This window comes from Nestor notabilis, unplaced genomic scaffold (genome assembly GCF_000696875.1).
Source record: "Nestor notabilis isolate BGI_N333 unplaced genomic scaffold, ASM69687v1 scaffold23608, whole genome shotgun sequence".
In the NCBI taxonomy this organism is placed as follows: domain Eukaryota; kingdom Metazoa; phylum Chordata; class Aves; order Psittaciformes; family Psittacidae; genus Nestor; species Nestor notabilis.
In genome coordinates, this window is record NW_009939979.1 from 4,592 (window position 1) to 22,240 (window position 17,649).

The following is a 17,649-nucleotide window of genomic DNA, read 5'->3' on the forward strand; positions in this document are numbered from 1 at the left end:
GGAGTTGCCACGTTTCTATATTCTTTATGCTTTTTATACTTAACTAGAAAAATTACTGCTTAATAGTTGTTTTTTATTAATGTGTATATTCATATCTACACATAGTTATGATTTTGGAGTTTGTTAGCTTGAGTGTCATGTTCCTGAACTTGGTTTTGGAATAATCATGAGTACAAAAGACTGAAAATTTCTTCTTGTTTTTTGTTGCTTTTTTTTGTTTGTTTGTTTTTTTTTCTTAAGAAAGAAATAGAAAGTGGAAAAATAATTTTCCCAGAACATATTCCTCTTAGCAAATTGCAGCAAGGGATAAAATCTGGTAACTACCTCCAAGGAACTTACAGGGCAAGCAGAGATAATTATCTTGAAGCTACCGTTTGGGTTCATGGAGATGCTGAAGAAAAAGAGGTAAGTTTTTCATTTTGCCTTCATGCTGTGAACTTTAATTAGCCTCAGTAATGACTTAAAATGCAGGTCTTTCATAGTGACGTATGTTAAAATGAGCATTATAGTAATTTTTCCTTTTCTGTTGTTTTTTCTGACTTTTTTTCTGATGCTTTACTTTGTATGGATATAGGCTACTGAAATGCTGACTGTACTGTTAATACTTTTTCAATTGACTAATACTTTTTTTTTTAATTAGTTTGAAATATATGATAAAAGACAGAGACACAAGTTTGTAGGAGGATTTTCAGAGAAATTGTGATGAGCCCTTGTGAGCCTCTCCTGCTTTACTGCTTTATTTCCCTTAATGTTTTCATACCTGATGATGAGTAGATGGACTCTTTCCTTCCAAGCAGTTAACCCACCTGTCTGCCTACTGTTGGTAGAGCTGTGCTGTTTCAAGCTGCAGCAGTTGCCTCCTCTCTCCCTATTTGTGGTGGCAGCTGGAGATGCTTCTCTGGCTCTCCATTTCTTTTATTCCTATTTCCCAGTAGTATATGGAGTTTCCTAGCCTGCAAAGATAGAAGGATTGTATTATTATAAACAAAACGAAACGTCTGTGGAAAACACATTATTTTCGTAGAGTCAATTGGAATCCTGAAGTAATATTGTAAGTACTGAAAGAAGCCAAGGCAGAGGAAAAAAAATGCATCACAAACGTACCTTCGAATGTTCTTTAGAGTGCAGAGCCTGTTACACATGTACATTCTTCTGATATACTGCTTTGATATGGGTCTTCTGTTACTATCATTGTGAATATTTGCATTTTCATTTTGTTTTCTAAAAAAAATCCAGATAATTATACAAGGATTGAAACATTTAAACCGAGCAGTTCATGAAGATATTGTAGCTGTGGAGCTGTTGCCAAAAAATGAATGGGTTGCACTGTCCTCAGTGGTCTTGCAAGATGATGGCCAAAATGAAGATGACATTGAAACTGAAGAAGAGAAAGAAAACATTGTATGAAATAAATTACTTTTCACTTCACTCTTACGTTAAGGGGGAAATTAAATCTGTGTTACCCTGACAGTGCTAGGCTTTAGGTGTACACATTCTTTTTATACTATTGTGAATATGTAAATTATGAAACTTAATTGTAGTCATACAGTTGCATTAATGATATGATATGATTATGTGTAAAATGGATACTTTGTAATTAATCCCAATCAGAAATTGCCATGTTATTTTGTTAAACTTTAGTAACTCCAAAAGTTCCTGGGTGGTAGTCAGGTAATAATATAAAGCTATATACTATGTGCACATTAGGTTTGCTGGAATAGGACCAGGTGTTGTGTCATGATGACAGTCAGCTTTTATAGGCAGTGCATACATTTGGAACCAGTTGTGAAATCTTTAGCTTCTTGCAGTAGTCCCATTTAATGTGTGTGCAGTACACACACATGTATACCCTGTCCAGTAAATACTTATATTTCTTTAAAAACATGATCTTCCAACTGAATTCAGTGGGAATGTTTTTTAATTACTGTGTTTAGATTTACTGGAGAATTTTCAAGCAACACAAGGAATTCCTAAAAATTAAAGTAATAGGTTGTAAAAGAAAATGGAGGTAGTTCTGGAATAAGCAGACAGTGGGACAAGATAGCATTTCTTCACAGTTTTTCTGCTATTCCTTGATGTTCTGCAATGATGTCCATTAAAAAATCCTACAACTACAATAGTGTAATCAGGTAACATACTAAAATTATTAAAAGTCATGTAAAGCACAGGGCGGCATATTTCAGCTTAAGAAGTCATAACAGAATTTACAGCATTATAGTGACACATCAGACGTTACCACCGAGGTTTGAGATACATGTTGGAGTCAAGCATGTTAACATGAGTTCAAAGATTTTTGTGTTTTTAACCCTTGTGTGTTCTACCAGCTGAAGACCTCTGTTACCAAGGACATGCTGAGACCTACAGGAAAAGTAGTGGGCATTATAAAACGAAACTGGCGACCACTTTGTGGCATGCTTTCCAAGTCAGAGATCAAAGAGGTAAGGAAATAATCCGGTTATTGTAAGTGCAGATATTTAGGGTTTATTTTCTTTAACTGGAAATGAATTTTTCCCTTTTCTGGCTGTTAATAGGCAAGGCGCCATTTGTTCACACCAGCTGATCGCAGAATTCCTCGCATTCGAATAGAAACAAGACAAGCAGATAAATTGGAAGGACAAAGAATAATTGTTGCTATTGACGGCTGGCCCAGGAATTCCAGGTATCCTAATGTAAGTTTAAGCATTTTCTTATGAACTCTTTTCTATCTGATTTTTTTGTGTTATTAGGAAAGGTGCATATTACCTGCAACGCTGACTAACCTCAAAAAGCATTGATGTGAATTTTGAGCGCCATTTGATGGTGCAAATTAAGGAAGACCCTAAATTATTTAATTCATTATTACCCCAAAAAAAAGAGACAGGCTTATCATACTTGAAAAGCTCACTCCTCCAGTTCTGCAGTGAACATACCTGTGCTAACTAAGGTGCTTTATTTAAACTAACCAGGGACCACCTTATTTTGGTCTGGGTTCCTAGAAATGTGAATCTTTTTCTGTGGCTTTGCTCATCCAGAGACTGATCTTTTTCCTGGCAAGTAGTTTTAAACACCTTGGCCAAATTCAGTCGAATTGACAGTGGGGCTGAGTTACAGGTAACGAAGTTCTTGAAAGTTCTTTAGAAATAAATAGGAGGCTCTTAAGAGAAAATGAAGACTACCTTTAATTTGCATTGGAAACAAAGTAGGTTTTAAAGAGGCTTCCAATGGCTTGTGTAGGAATGCATAGCTTGTAATGAATGAGACCATAGGTGTCTCAAATTTAGAGAAATGAAAGAATATATGGAATGACTGCTAAGAGAAAGACAGCATTACTGCAGAGGATGAGACGTGAGAGATGTGAGGAAGGAAATAGAACTGATATGGTATTAGGGAGTGGGCACAACCCTAACCCGTAGAGAAATTAGACCTTACTAGTTTTGCTGCTTATGCAGCAATGTTTATTCTTAACTGCAAAACTGAATTGCTGTGTTTACAATTTTGCAGTCTTATCTGTGGAGAATGTATTGCCATTCAAGGAAAAGAGGGAGATGTACACAGTTCAGACTTACTGAATCAATTAAATGCTTGAAATTAAATTTCTGTCTTAAAGATGAGACAGCTAGCTGAAGAAAGAAAGATTATTCATCCTGGGTAGTTTAATATACTAATAACCTATGGAATAATGGTCTCCAAATACTTCTGAGCATTTGAAGAATACTGTTCTGAGCTAACAGTGTCGCTTGATGTGCATGTGTGTGTATATTTGTATGTATGCGTATTGTCTCTCAGGGTCATTTTGTAAAGAACTTGGGAAGTGCTGGAGATAAAGAGACCGAGACAGAAGTTCTTCTGCTTGAACATGATGTCCCTCATCAGCCTTTTTCCCAGGCTGTCCTTAGCTGCCTACCAAAAATGCCATGGAGCATTACAGAACAGGTAATAATTTCTGAATTATTCTAACAATATCTATGTCTTCTACTTCAAATCAAATCGTGATGTTCTTGGATATCCCAGTGCACCAGCAATAGGGGAGGAACGTTGTCCAGAACCGTTTTGTCTCAGTGTAAATTTTCAGCTGGATTTCCTATGGGACAAAGCCTCTACAAGTTTTGGGGGGGTTGGCTAAAACTGTTTGTTATGGATAGATGTTTTAAGATAAAAAGCACATTACAGGTTTCATTAAAAAATAAAAATTTAAAAAAGCTTTTTCAAAGAACAGAGACTACAATTCAGGAAATTGTAAGATTATCCCTAAGAGTTTTTCTGTTTTGCTAAATACCTTTGTAACCAAATGTGGCAGTGTGTGTCATCAATAAAATAATCTGAGGAGAGGAGACTTCAGTATATTCCTGCTATAATCCAGCAAGGTAATTGGAGAGATTAATGTTTTCAGAATTGCTTATTTTAAATGCAATTAGAGAATTTCGGGTTCTCCCCAGTAGCTTCAATATGGAGAACAGTTGCTTTAGAATGTATGGAAAAATGTCATCAGGGAACAATTTGAGCATGATATAGTTTTGGGTTGGGCTGGGCTATAGTTTGGGTTCTGGGTTTTTTTGTTTGTTTGGGCTAGTGTGGACTGTGTTTTTATTTGTACATGTGTGTTATTTTAATTTCTCTGAGGTGGACTGCTTTTATTATAATTTGTTATCTACTTTTTTTTGAGTGAAAGACGGATCTTTGTAAATTAGGTCTCTGAAAGTCAGTTGTCTAGTCTAAGATACCAGAGGTCTTTCTGTAGCCATCTTACAAAGGTAAATATTTCCAAACTGTGCAGTTCTTTTTAACTGTTGAGACAGCTAAGCCTTAAAAAGCTAGAAATGAGAGCAGACATATCCTAAATAAATTGCCCAGCTGGACATCAGTCAGAATGTCAATTAAATCTTGATTCCTGGTCCTGCTCCTTCTAAGATCATGAGAAGATTGTGGTTGTATTCTATTTGTCTTCCTGTTTGCTGTAAAACAAACAAATTTAAGTATGTGATCATTTTATGACTTATTTTTTCCGTCACTGTAGTTTCTGCATATCTGTTTTGATCTTATAAATAAATCCTATTGCAAATCTTGTCCTAAAACAAAGAAAAAAAGCACTCTGAAAATACTTGGTTGCTCTGGAAAATCTTTTGTGAAGTACCTTTCCCAAGTGATCGTTTTTACTTTGATACGGAAAGTGTTCTTGAAAACAACTTTTTTTTTTCTTTTTTTATTTCAGGATATGAAATACAGGGAGGACTTAAGGCATCTGTGTATTTGTAGTGTTGATCCTCCTGGCTGTACAGATATTGATGATGCATTACATTGTAGAGAAATAGAAAATGGAAATATAGAGGTATTGTCTCTATTATTATCAGGTCATTTATTTACTTTTTCCTTTATTTTACAAACAATGCAGTAGTGGGAATAGTAAATGACATGAGCAGAGCAAAGCTCCAGATCTGTTGTAAAAGAAATGAATAGTGTTTGCACGACTGCGAGATGGTGATAAAGAAAGGGGACTTGATTTGCACTACATCAGTGTCAGAAGTGGGAATTTAATGTCTTCTAAATTCCCCCTGCTTTCTGCTCATTTGTCATGGGAAATGAACATAAAACTTACTGACTGCTTTAGCTAAGTATAAACATGGGTATCTACAGCTAGAATAAGGAACTATCAGTGGAAAAAGTGAAGCTACTGTTGTAATGCCTAAGGAATTATTATTTTATTTAAAAAAGAAAAAAGGCATTAAAAAGCTACAGGCTTAACACGCACACTATCTGGTTTAGTCAGGTTTTCTTCTTTATAAATTCATTTGTAACTGAATGTTACAAGGTGTGCCAAAATGGAAGGTCTAGCAAACAGAAAACCAAAGCCAAGTTTTCCGTGAGCCTTGGAGAAAATGAAAGAGGTTATCTGAGTCCCCACGCAGGAAGGGTTGCATTGATAATGAATATAACTTTCCACTAAATGTACGGACACCCTTATTTTATGTAGTTGCTGCAACTATTAATTCTTTTAGTATCAGTATGATAGATTTTAACTATTCCTATTACTAGATATAGGAGCTGCTGAAGGGTACTGGCAATGGGTAAATTGGGTAGTAAGTAAAAACTTGAGAGTTCCTTTCATGATAAGAACTATTTCCATTTTCTGTGATGCTGTTTTTTAGGTTGGTGTCCATATTGCAGATGTCAGCCATTTTATTCGCCCAGGAAACGCTTTGGATGAGGAGTCAGTAAAAAGAGGAACAACAGTATATCTGTGTGAAAAAGTAATTGTTTTCTATTGCTTTTTGTACAACTAAGCAGTTGGGGTTTCATTGCCTTCCTCCTGTAATTCTTGGGAATATTCTCTAAACTAAATAAAAAATAAAGTAGGCTTCTTTAGGGTGCATGTAATTTGCCTAAGACTGTCAAAATGGAGGTGCTTTCTTCCATTTGGCTTGCACAGCAAGAGGCAGAAACTGGAGTACTGTTGTAAAACCAATCTGAAACTGCAGAAGTGGCCTCGTTTGGCTTTTCAATTGTTTTTTCTTGTGATAGCTAAATCTTTGGGGTTTATATCTGTCAATCTATCTATATGTTTCTTATGATTCTTGTTTATTTTAACTTCTTACAGACCACAATTCGTTTTCAGAAGTAACTGTTACTAAAAAAAGATAATAAAAATGGATCTTGGAATGAATTTCCACTAAGTAGCTCAATTTTCTCCTGGAAATCAGAGCTTTCTTAGGGGAAAAAAAAAAAATTAAAAAAAAAAATTAGTATTTCCAAGCATTTAGTATATTAAAAATTGGGAAATTAAAATATACATTTGTAAAGAGTTGTGATTTTTATTCTTTACTTTGCAGAGGATTGATATGGTTCCAGAGTTACTTAGTTCCAATTTATGCTCCCTGAGATCTGATGTGGACAGGTATATGTATATGATCCGTACTTTAATCTTGACGAGAAACTCCAGATATTTTTATGTGTATTTTAACAGATTTTTTCCCTTTTCCCTCTCATAGGCTTGCATTTTCATGTATATGGGAGATGAACCGTAAGGCTGAAATTCTAAAAACCAGATTTACAAAAAGTATTATCAAATCCAAGGTTAGTCACATAAATATTATTATACTTCAGAAAAAAAGCTTGAGACCTTTTTATAAAAACTATGATCAACAGACTTAAAGTTTTCTTCTTGCTGTTTATTGATTTTTCTGTGTTTTTCTGATGATCCTTGAGGTCCCTTCCAACCTGGTAATCTATGATTTTCTTAGAATTAGGAAATGATACTTAAATCCTAGTGAGACAGAAAATGTTTGATTCTGCCCTGTTCTTTTAAATCTCTATGGCTACAGTGGTTTTTGTGCACTTTGTTATGGTATTTCTTTAAAAGGTATAAATGTATTCAGATACCTATAGAGATACAGAAGTATATATGGCATGGTTGGTATGTACCAGCTACTAATAATTTTCAGTTAAATTCAGTGGATTCTGTAGGTATTGAGTACATTTCTGAAAATTACACCTCAGGTATGTAAAACACACCTGTGATCAGCATAAAAACTCTGTAAATGCCTAGTATTTCTTGATGTCTTGCATAGATCTGTCCTGTTTTGACCATTATTATTTGAGAATTCAATACCTAAATGAATGTCAAGCTTTGTATTTTTGTGAACCAACTTTGACAGCAAACTGCGGTTTCTGCAAGACAGAACGGTATTTTTCTTTTCATTCTATTACGTATTAAGTGTCTCTTTTTTTAACCTCTTCAAGGCTTCTCTTACATATGCTGAAGCACAGATGAGAATTGATTCAGCGACTATGAACGATGAACTTACTAGCAGCCTACGTGAACTAAACAAATTAGCAAAAATTCTGAAGAAGAAAAGAATTGATAATGGGTAAACTCTGCAGTGTCCCTGTTCTCTTTTTTCCCCTGGTTTCTTCGGTTGGTTGGTTTCTGGTTTTCCTGGCTGTTTTTTGCTGTCGAACTGTATAATGGTCCCCTGTGTCCATTTTTCCAATGAAAATTTTTTTGAAAAGAAGTACTTTGCCATTTTGATTTGCATAAAAATGCCTGTCTTCATTTCCCCAAAAATATTAACTTGGGTTGTTAACAAGATCAGTCAATACGGATCTCTTACAGTCATTATAAAAAGCTAACTGGGGGAGCAGCATTTGAAATATTAGGAGCTAGTGCTGACGTGTGTCAGCATTATAATTTTGGCTAATTTGAACATTAATTTCCAGATTTTCTTTTTAATTCCTGCCTTTTTTTTTATTTCTGCTGATTTTTAAATTACGTTTTCATGATAAACCCACATGTTGTGTACAGCCTTGCAACTGAGCTGTTTTGTCTGCTTTACTGCAATTTGCTAATACCTCTTTCTGTCTTCCAGGGCCTTGACACTTTCCTCACCAGAAGTTCGTTTCCACATGGACAGTGAAACTCATGATCCTATTGATCTGCAGACTAAGGAGCTAAAGTATGTGTTTTATTTTCCTCAGTTAGTTAATTCAAGGCAGGGATGGAATTAAAGACATGTTTAAGTGGTGACATTAATAGTGTACAGAATTCATATAATAGGGCAGGACAGTCATAGAATTGTAAAATTACTTGGGTTGGAAGGGACCTTTTAAAACTCATCTAGCACAAAGCCTCCTGCCATGGGCAGGGACACCTTCCACTCATCACGTTGCTCAAAGCCTCATCCAGCCTGGCCTTGAACACTGCCAGGGATGGGGCAGCTTCCTGGAGAAGCTGACCCTAGAAGAGAGAATTCCTCTGTATTTGATTGTGCTATTTATGAAGTAAGTTTTGAGCTGCGTGCTTCATATATGAACCTAAGTCTTTACTACTGATTTAATGGAGTACTAAGGTCCAAACTTTCTATACCACACTGGCTTCTCTGTGATGCTCTTCTACTGGTATTAACAAAGGAAAGTAGAACTTGGAGTTACGGATTACTAAAACCTTAAGAAAAACAGAGCAGTTGTTGCACATTATTGCAGAGTGATACAATCTTGCTGAGGAGTTCTAGAAATAGAGCTACTAATTCAATTTCTGAAGATAGTTACTTTCTCTCATACTACTGCTTAGTGTCTGTGCTAAAATCTACACTTAGTTATGTAAACTGTCACACCTGTGGTGTGCAACATGGTGCTTTCAAACTTCTGTGTACAATATTAAAACAGTACTCTTAGGAAGAAATCAAAAACTTACCTGTTCATATTTTGAGGCGTTTTTAAAGATAATTTTTCTTGAATGTAATTTGAGAATGGGTGTTTTTCTTCTGACTCAGTATCTGAAACTTAATAAATGTTAATGTTTTTAGTCTTAAAAATATTTGCCTAGTTGTATAAATGATTAAAACAACCAGTGAATATTATATAATACTGTTTAGGATGGTGGAATGTCTCTTAATTAGGCACTCAAGTAAATACATAATGCTTTTCTAACAATATAAAATATTTTATGTTGATAGAGAAACAAATTCCATGGTTGAAGAGTTCATGTTGCTTGCCAATATTTCTGTAGCACAAAAAATTCACAGCGAGTTCCCAGAGTTTGCCTTGCTCCGGAAACACCCTGCTCCTCCCCCATCAAATTATGACATCCTTGTGAAGGCTGCAAAGTCCAAGGCAAGTTTATACCATGCTAATTAAGTGAATTGATTAAAAGAAGCTGTGGGGTTTTTCTCTGGTTGGCCACTTACCCAAGAATAAGGGTTGGAAAATGGTATTTTGAAGGTGTATCAGCTGCGCTTTGAAATTGCTGGTACTTGTAGCAAGATTAAAGGTACCTCTAGATGAAAGGAAGAATTTTGTGCTTTTAAAGGCCTGTCTTCAGTAAAGAAAGCAAATCACTCTGGAAGTCTTTCCTATTATAACTCTTGTGTGCTGTAAGTATTTCTCCTCTTCAAGGCACATGTGATTTTTGATCCAGTTTTGGTCTTCAGATCACATACATTATTTATGTACTTATAAATTGGTCAATTATATCAAATAACATGTCTCTTTTAAAGAGTCAGGAAATAAGAAAATGTGTCCATATGTGTTTATATTTCCATCCTCTCCGTAGATCAGCTAAGGAGCTGTTAATTTAGCCTGAAACAAGTCTGATTTAGTAAGTCTGAACTAAAAAATGACTCTTCCAGTTTCAGGAGTCTTTTATTTGAGCTAATCATACTAACTTTCTGTAAATTGTGATGTGCAGTCATGTTTCCTTTCCCTTCAACTATTCACACACATGCACACCCGTGTGTTTTTTCTAGAGGTAAGAGAGAAACTCCCAAATTCTATCAGTGCAAGATCAATGCATGAGCCATAACCCAGCCCATTTCATTTTCCTCTGCTATAAAACTGGAATAGTGATAATGATTTCATTTGTACTCTGAAACTTATTTTTAAACTACTATTTTATTTGGAAAGCTAAATTCCTATGTATAGACAAACGTTCTTTTAGTAAACCAAAGTGGCTTTTCACTATGACACACCATCATGATTACATATCAATATGCCATATTTTTGTTACACTTTTAAAAACAATCATGTAATTATTTTACCATAATTTGATCTCTAGATCCTGCTTTGTTTTCAGTGGTATACATAAAGGAAAGAACATTCAACTGATCTTACGATGTGTGACTGGAAATAAAATGCATTTTCTATTTTCTACCTACCTGAATTTTTATCAGTGAACACTGGCAAACAGCAAACAAAATGTCATACAGTTGGTTTTACAAATTACTTTTCCAAGGATAAATTTTAATAACTGTGAAATAAGTACACCAAGGTTGATTACTGCTTAATCCTATTCAATAAGAGGATGGAAAAATCAAACCAAAGGAAATAAAATTGTTAATATTAACATAAAGTATTTCTTAGTTCTGGATGGATTTCCTTTCTGAATTGCTAGGCTACTGACTTAACTTTTCGTATTTTGCATCGAGTACTAGTAATGATGAGGGAGGGACCTGTGCATCTGTGGACTTATCTATCTATATTTATTTATTGGTAATAGTGGCATTCCATGAGGTTATTCGGTGTTATAACTGTGCCAGCTGCTAAGTTTAGCATGGATGTGGCTGTTACATTTCTGCTTATACTCTGCTAATATTTGCTAGTAATACTTGACCTTTTTTTATTTTTTTCCTTCCTTACTTCCTTCCAGAACTTGGAAATTAAGACAGATTCAGCAAAGGCTTTAGCTGAATCATTGGACAAAGCTGAATCTCCTACATTCCCATATCTAAATACACTGCTGCGAATTTTGACCACTCGTTGCATGATGCAAGCTGTTTATTTCTGCTCTGGAATGGATAATGATTTTCATCACTATGGTTTAGCCTCACCTATTTATACCCACTTTACCTCACCTATTAGAAGGTATTTTTATTTTAGGAACCTTTCAGAGAACAAAAAGAAACTATTTATTTGTGAATAAATTGTATTTTAAATTGTGGTGTTGTCCATTTAAGAGAAGATACTGTTTCTGTTCAGCTTTAGATCTCAGTGGAAACAGTGGTGGCTTCAGATGGTGATCAGTCTTCATACAAGCTCCAAAGTTCATTGCCTATGACTCTAAGATCAAATAAAATCTTTTAAAAACTCATAATAGAAATACATCCCTAATGCATACCTCTGCCATCCAAACGCACTTGGGGATTGGTTAGCATTATGTAAGTCGAGACTGAGGCAGAGTTTGGTCTGTCATTTTTCAGATATAAGCTGTGTTTAAATTTTGAGGAGACTGTATTTTACATGTAAAAGCATTGCTGATTTGAAACTTCCATTGTAATTAAGTCATACACCTTGGAAAATTAGAGGGTTTTTTCTTCTTTTTACCAAGAAGTATTTGAGGAAAATAATTGTCATATTTTGTTCCTCAGAAACCTTTCAAGTGAAATCTCTCACAGGAGGATTAAAATTCCTGTGCATTTGTATGGATAATTTGTGAAGCTTCTAGGAGTCTTAATAGTAAATTTTGGTTGCTTGGAGATGTGTTAAAAAGTTCTTGTTAGAAGTTATGTACCAAGATGTTAAAGTGTGATTATGCTTTGCAGATGAATGGTATTGAAACACCGTTCTATGCTAAATTTGGTTAGGTCACATACTGTTGAGTACGCGCTGTTGGTACGAAGAAGTAGCAAAGTACAGGCTCTCTTGGTAGAATATAGTAAAGAATTTATGTTGGAAAACAGTACAGTTCATGCTGGCTTTGCAGTGTGTATCTTCGGTCAATGAAAGAGTGATCTTGAATTAATACAGGGAGTTATCAGCACACCATCATTATTACAAAAATGTTTTGATCTAGAAGAGTCAGAAAAAAATTATATTAATAAATATTTTTTTAAGTGTGTTTTAATTTAAACTCATCTTTGCAGGTATGCTGACATTATAGTACATCGGCTTTTGGCAGTGGCCATAGGAGCAGACGATACTTACCCAGAACTTAGAGATAAACATAAACTAGCGGATATGTGTAAAAATCTCAATTACAGACATAAAATGGCTCAATATGCACAAAGAGCATCTGTTGCATTCCATACACAGGTAAGGAGTTCTGAGATGTGAGGATTAACTATGGACTATTTATGTTGATTTTAAAGGCAGAGAGGGAACATTGAGTTGTGCTTTGCAGAGCAAGACTAAGCAAGTCTGCAGGAATGAGTAAGGACAAGGGCTGCTGCTTTGAGGAAAAGCTTCAACATTGCGTTGCTGGCTCTGAAAGATTTAGAGTTATGGCATCTTGAGGATTCTTTTTACTTTGTATTTTATATAAATATGATGAATGCTTAATACTACAGTAATTTTATAAACAGTTTTATGGGATTTCTTTATTCTGCTTTCAATATGTGGTGTGTAATAATCACTAAGTATAGATTTGTATGTGAATGTTTTCATTTTTTTTAAGCCACTATATATGTAATACAGAAGAGAATGTTCTAGTGCTTTTATTCTTACTCATGTATTTTACTTTTGTTACAGCTGTTCTTCAAAAGCAAAGGAGTAGTGAATGAAGATGCATATATATTATTTGTAAGAAAAAATGCAATTGTGGTTCTGATTCCGAAGTATGGGCTAGAAGGAACAGTCTTCTTTGAAGAAAAAGGTAAACCAACACCAAAACTGGATTACAACAATGAGGTATGTTAAATACCTTTACTTTTTTAATTTGGTAAGTGAGCAGAATGACTAAAATCTAGTTGGTTTTAGAAGGGCAAGAGAGACTTTTCTAAGCCTCTGAACATTCAGGAGTAATTTGTGTTAATTTATATTCACACATAACATTAGTAATTTCCTGCAAAAATATTTATCTGTAAAAAGCATCAGACATCGTAAGCTGTGAGTATTTATACAAAATTTGAACTTTCAGGTACCATCACTGACTGTGGAAGACACAACATTATGTGTATTTGATAAAGTTAAAGTGAACATTATGTTAGATGCTTCCAATATCCAACATCAGAAAATTCGGATGCTTTTGGTAGAACCAAAGGTAAGGCACAACATTTGTGATTCACAGAAATCATACTACCTTTCAGTAATCTTAAAAAATCAGCATATGGTAAAATTGGAGTTTAAACCACAAGAAAAAAAACCACTTAGCAGCAGATTGTAGTGGTTGCTTTGCATCCACTCTTGAGAAGACACAGGTCTGCTTTCACTGACTGTTGAAAAGAATAAAGGGCTCTAAATTAAATTTCCCTTCTGGGCCCATCAGGTTTATTTCCACTGATGGGAAAGATGATGATTTGCTGAAGTAGTGTCTTTTGAATTTCATGGTTCTATAATCAAATCTCCCTCCTGAAAACCTGCCAAAACTCAGTAAGATCATCTTTGCTCCAGTAAATTACTGTGTAACTGCGATGGGCAGTTCAGAAGGAAACTATGTAATTGCTGGCTGTAAATGGCAGTCCTTCCTTAAAACCGACACAATATGAAAATTCCCCCTTGATATTGCGGTAAGAACTGTCGTGTCCTAATGTCTGTGTCTCTGGTCTTCAGACTTTCCAATTCTAGCTTCTTAGTACATCTGGGACATGGGTTTTCATCTGGTCTCACACCTCGGGTCTGATGAGTATTTTGCATGCCATTGAGTGCTTTCATTAAGTTACATGTGACTCGGTAAACAGATGGTGCAGTAATTAAGTATCCATAATCATGGAGGAAAAAGAAAATCCAAAATAATCAAGAGGTCCTTGTTTTGCAGTCAAACATTATCGTTTCTCTTTTTTTGCTGAGAAATTTTCTGTTTTCAAATGCATCTAAATGTACTTATCTTTGAGCTGTTGTACAGGCTTGAGTTGAAGGCAATCCTCATGATTTCAAAAAGTGGGGGGTAGATAATGCAGGAAAGAAACCTTGCATCCTGCTGTGCATTCACACGCTGAGCTGCCCACTGCTTGTGCTCACCAATCAGAGTTAGTCCAAGCTGCTTCCAAGAGACAAGCTTTGTTCATTGAAAATGGACACAAATTAAGGCTAATGAAAGCTGGCTTCCCTTCTACTTCTCGTACTAATTCCTGTGAAGGTCTCTTTTTCTACAACATATCAAATACTATAATTTTAGTTTTTCCCTTGACACAGGAATGGCCATACTAGTTAAGCCAAAATACTTTGTCATGCCGACCATCAGTTATGAGGCCCCCTTCCTTGTAAGATGCGAGTATAAGAGTCAGATGCACATACAGTGATCCTTCCCTTTGTGTCTATTCCAAGCTTCCACAAATTACAACTTAAATACTGTCTCACCCAGATGCACATCTCTGTGTTCAGTGGGATGGAGTCTGTTCTGTGAATTTGTTTTATTCCCAGCTTACACTTTTGACTGCCACAGTATCTCGTAACAGTTGAGTTACACAGCTCAGCTTATATGAAAAGTGATTGACCTTTCATTTGTTTAAAGCCTGATGCTTAATACTGTTATTTGATGACATACTGTATTTCCTGCACTGTGAAAAATAGGCTGGTATTCCCATTTACTATTGCCATGGGACCCAATTCTGTATACTTCTGTTAGTTCCTGCTTTACCAGAAACCTCCACATCTTTGATATTCCTCATTGCTTTTATGTTGTTGTAGTTCTCTTACACGATTTTTTTGAGCTAGGAGCAGCTGCACGTACATGACTCTTGCTTGTGAGCACACAACAGATCCATACAGGATCACACACATACAGTGATTAGGTACAGAATTGTCTGTTGTATGTATGTAGGAACACTTTGCATCTTTCATTCCTTCTAGTACCAAGACCAGTTTTAAGCAACCAGTTTACGCACACCAACAGTTGCTAGCTGACAGTTTTACACTTTTAGAACTTTTGGATAGACTGTATCTAGTCCTGGCACTAAAGGAACACTTCCCTCTTCCCCACTTTTTTTTTTTTTTTTCTAATGGTAATTGTCACAGTTTTCTTGATGTTGGTCTTAATTTTCTTGAGTGCTTCAAATATACTTTCATTACCTGCTTTAGGCTTCTATTATCATCCAGCTAGCCACTGATGGAGGAGCAAGGAGGAATTCCCTGCCTCTCACTTATTTATTTTTTTTTTTTTATTACTGTTCTCAGTCTTTTTTGCTTACCTGTTTAGTTTAGTTTTGCATTTATTCTTCATTTGGACAAGATTTTCACTTCTTGAAGGATGTCTGTTGACTTGTAATACTAGTCACTCTACCAACTTCTTTAACTGTTCTTTTGAAATTCTATTGATAAGTGGCATGTCCTTCCTCCAAGCCATTCTTAAATTCCATCTCGCCCCTGAAAGCATTTTGCATTTTTTGCAACCCCCTTTAATAAAACCTTTATTAAATTCCTTATTGTTGCTCATGTAATGCATTTTAAGGTTTGGGGGTTTTATCTGTATTACAGGGATGGTTCTGTGGGTAACCTCCTAAGCAGATCCTCAGGTATAGAGTTGTTTCTCCCTGTTCATGGGTTCTCTGACCAGCTGCCCTAACAAACAGGCCTTTATGACACCTAGAAAGGTAGACCCTGTCTTAAGCCTTCTTATGATGCTTACTCATTGAAGGTAATTTATTGCTACTATCAGTTCTCAAAGCCTCTCCAATACTCTTTAGCATGTCCTAATAGCTGTCATCCTAACTGGCTGACCAAAACCATAGCCTTCAGCTTATGGCAGTGGTTTTAATGCCAGCCATAGGAGTCTGTGTCATGCTCATACAATTAAATGACTATTCCTTCTACTGGTATATGCTGTTGTCATTTCCACATGATTTATAACCTGGTCCTAGTGATTGGCTTTCTTGCATCAAGCTTCTGAAGCGCCTGGTACCTTCTCTCATTGGACATTTCAGTTGCCCAGAGACCTAAGTGTAGAGGAGCATACCATATATCTTGGTCCAGCTGTTTTATGGACCTTACTCAAATGAACTCTTACTTCATCACACCTTGCCTTTTTCCTCTCCTTGAATACCGCATGTGTCTGTACTCTCAAAGAAAGCATAGTGTGCTTCCTCATGACCTCTTTAAGTACAAGTACTTTTCTGTCAGCATACAGGCTTTTCTCTATTATTTCTGTTGTTCCTTGCTTTAGAACTGGTTTCCATTTATTTCCAAGGTTTTTCCCATTTCTGCCAAAGCTAAATGTCTTCTTGCAGTGCAGTGTCCTGAGCCTGACAGGCACAGCACTGCAGGAAACACGGCAGCGGTGACTTTTAAAAGCAAAATGGAAATTACGAGATTAAGGTCCCTTCTCCCCTCTCACTCATGCCCCTGCCAGTTTGGGCAGCAGAGGTGGTGCTGCTGCTGCCCGTTCCCTGAGCTCTTCCTGGCTTTTCCATCAGGCAAGTGTTCCTGCTGCGAGTGTTGTATGATGGTGGACCCTCCTTTAGGGGACTAACAATAGAGTTTCTGATGTTGATACAGTATTTGTAAAAGGTCTGTACAAGTGAACTCAAGTTTCGTCATGATGTTATGAGCTAAAATTGAGTTAAAAGTGTTTTGACTTCCAATGCTGTTCTTACTATAGATACAAGGAAATGAGGTGCCTGCAAATCTATCTACAGACACAAGCAGCAACGATGAACCGCAGAAGAAGAAAAGGAAGCTACAACAATAGCTGGATATTAAAGTTAATAGGAAGTCACACATGAATTCTTTGTATTTACATATTTTTTCCCCATGGGCAAAATGCTAGAAACAGATTCTATTTACTTTTAAATACACATTTTAATAATTTGTAAACCTGACTTTTTTTAAAAACAACTTTTTAATGACTATGTATCCATGCAGCAGAGCAGTTGTTTTAAAACCATGTATGTCTATAGTTTTGTCTTGTGGGTGAAAATAAATGCTTCTGCCAAAAGAAGGAATAGTTTTGTTTTATTTTTTAACATCCTTAAGGCCATTCCAAGAGCCTGACAAAAGACAGTTTTTTCAATCTACTACCACAACTTGCTCTTGAATGATAAAGTCCATAGACCTATGCTGGCAAGTTACAATTATTGGTTAGTTAGAATTCTTATTTTGTGCCTTGAACCGCATGGGTACAGCCAAGCTCCGTCTCCTGACTACGTAGTCATAAACCATGTTTTATGTGCTGTGTGGCCTGATGTAGTTTGAGTGAGTGGGTCAGCTCTGAACTCCCCAACCACAGGGACCCCAAGCTGGTTGTTACTGAATTCTGTGTTTGTTTCAGTGAACCTGTACTCTAAAACACCTGGGATAAGAGTAGAATCATAGAAT

At 35.9% G+C, this 17,649-nt stretch overlaps 1 protein-coding gene across 1 annotated transcript in view; it reads left to right on the forward strand.

The window, feature by feature from the left end:
* DIS3 (DIS3 exosome endoribonuclease and 3'-5' exoribonuclease) overlaps positions 1-17,023 on the forward strand; it is a gene marked incomplete at its 5' end in the record, with an annotated part of 21,603 nt that extends 4,580 nt beyond the window's left edge. Inside the window, 17 exons of the mRNA XM_010020135.1 lie at positions 241-405; positions 1,237-1,401; positions 2,325-2,438; positions 2,532-2,669; positions 3,766-3,912; positions 5,189-5,305; positions 6,123-6,224; positions 6,804-6,868; positions 6,963-7,047; positions 7,714-7,841; positions 8,340-8,426; positions 9,426-9,582; positions 11,114-11,328; positions 12,327-12,495; positions 12,931-13,089; positions 13,319-13,441; positions 16,934-17,023. Coding sequence (XP_010018437.1) covers positions 241-405; positions 1,237-1,401; positions 2,325-2,438; positions 2,532-2,669; positions 3,766-3,912; positions 5,189-5,305; positions 6,123-6,224; positions 6,804-6,868; positions 6,963-7,047; positions 7,714-7,841; positions 8,340-8,426; positions 9,426-9,582; positions 11,114-11,328; positions 12,327-12,495; positions 12,931-13,089; positions 13,319-13,441; positions 16,934-17,023 — 2,226 coding nt within the window. The remainder of the gene's footprint in view (positions 1-240; positions 406-1,236; positions 1,402-2,324; positions 2,439-2,531; positions 2,670-3,765; positions 3,913-5,188; positions 5,306-6,122; positions 6,225-6,803; positions 6,869-6,962; positions 7,048-7,713; positions 7,842-8,339; positions 8,427-9,425; positions 9,583-11,113; positions 11,329-12,326; positions 12,496-12,930; positions 13,090-13,318; positions 13,442-16,933) is intronic.
* Between the last annotated feature and the right edge of the window lie 626 nt (positions 17,024-17,649).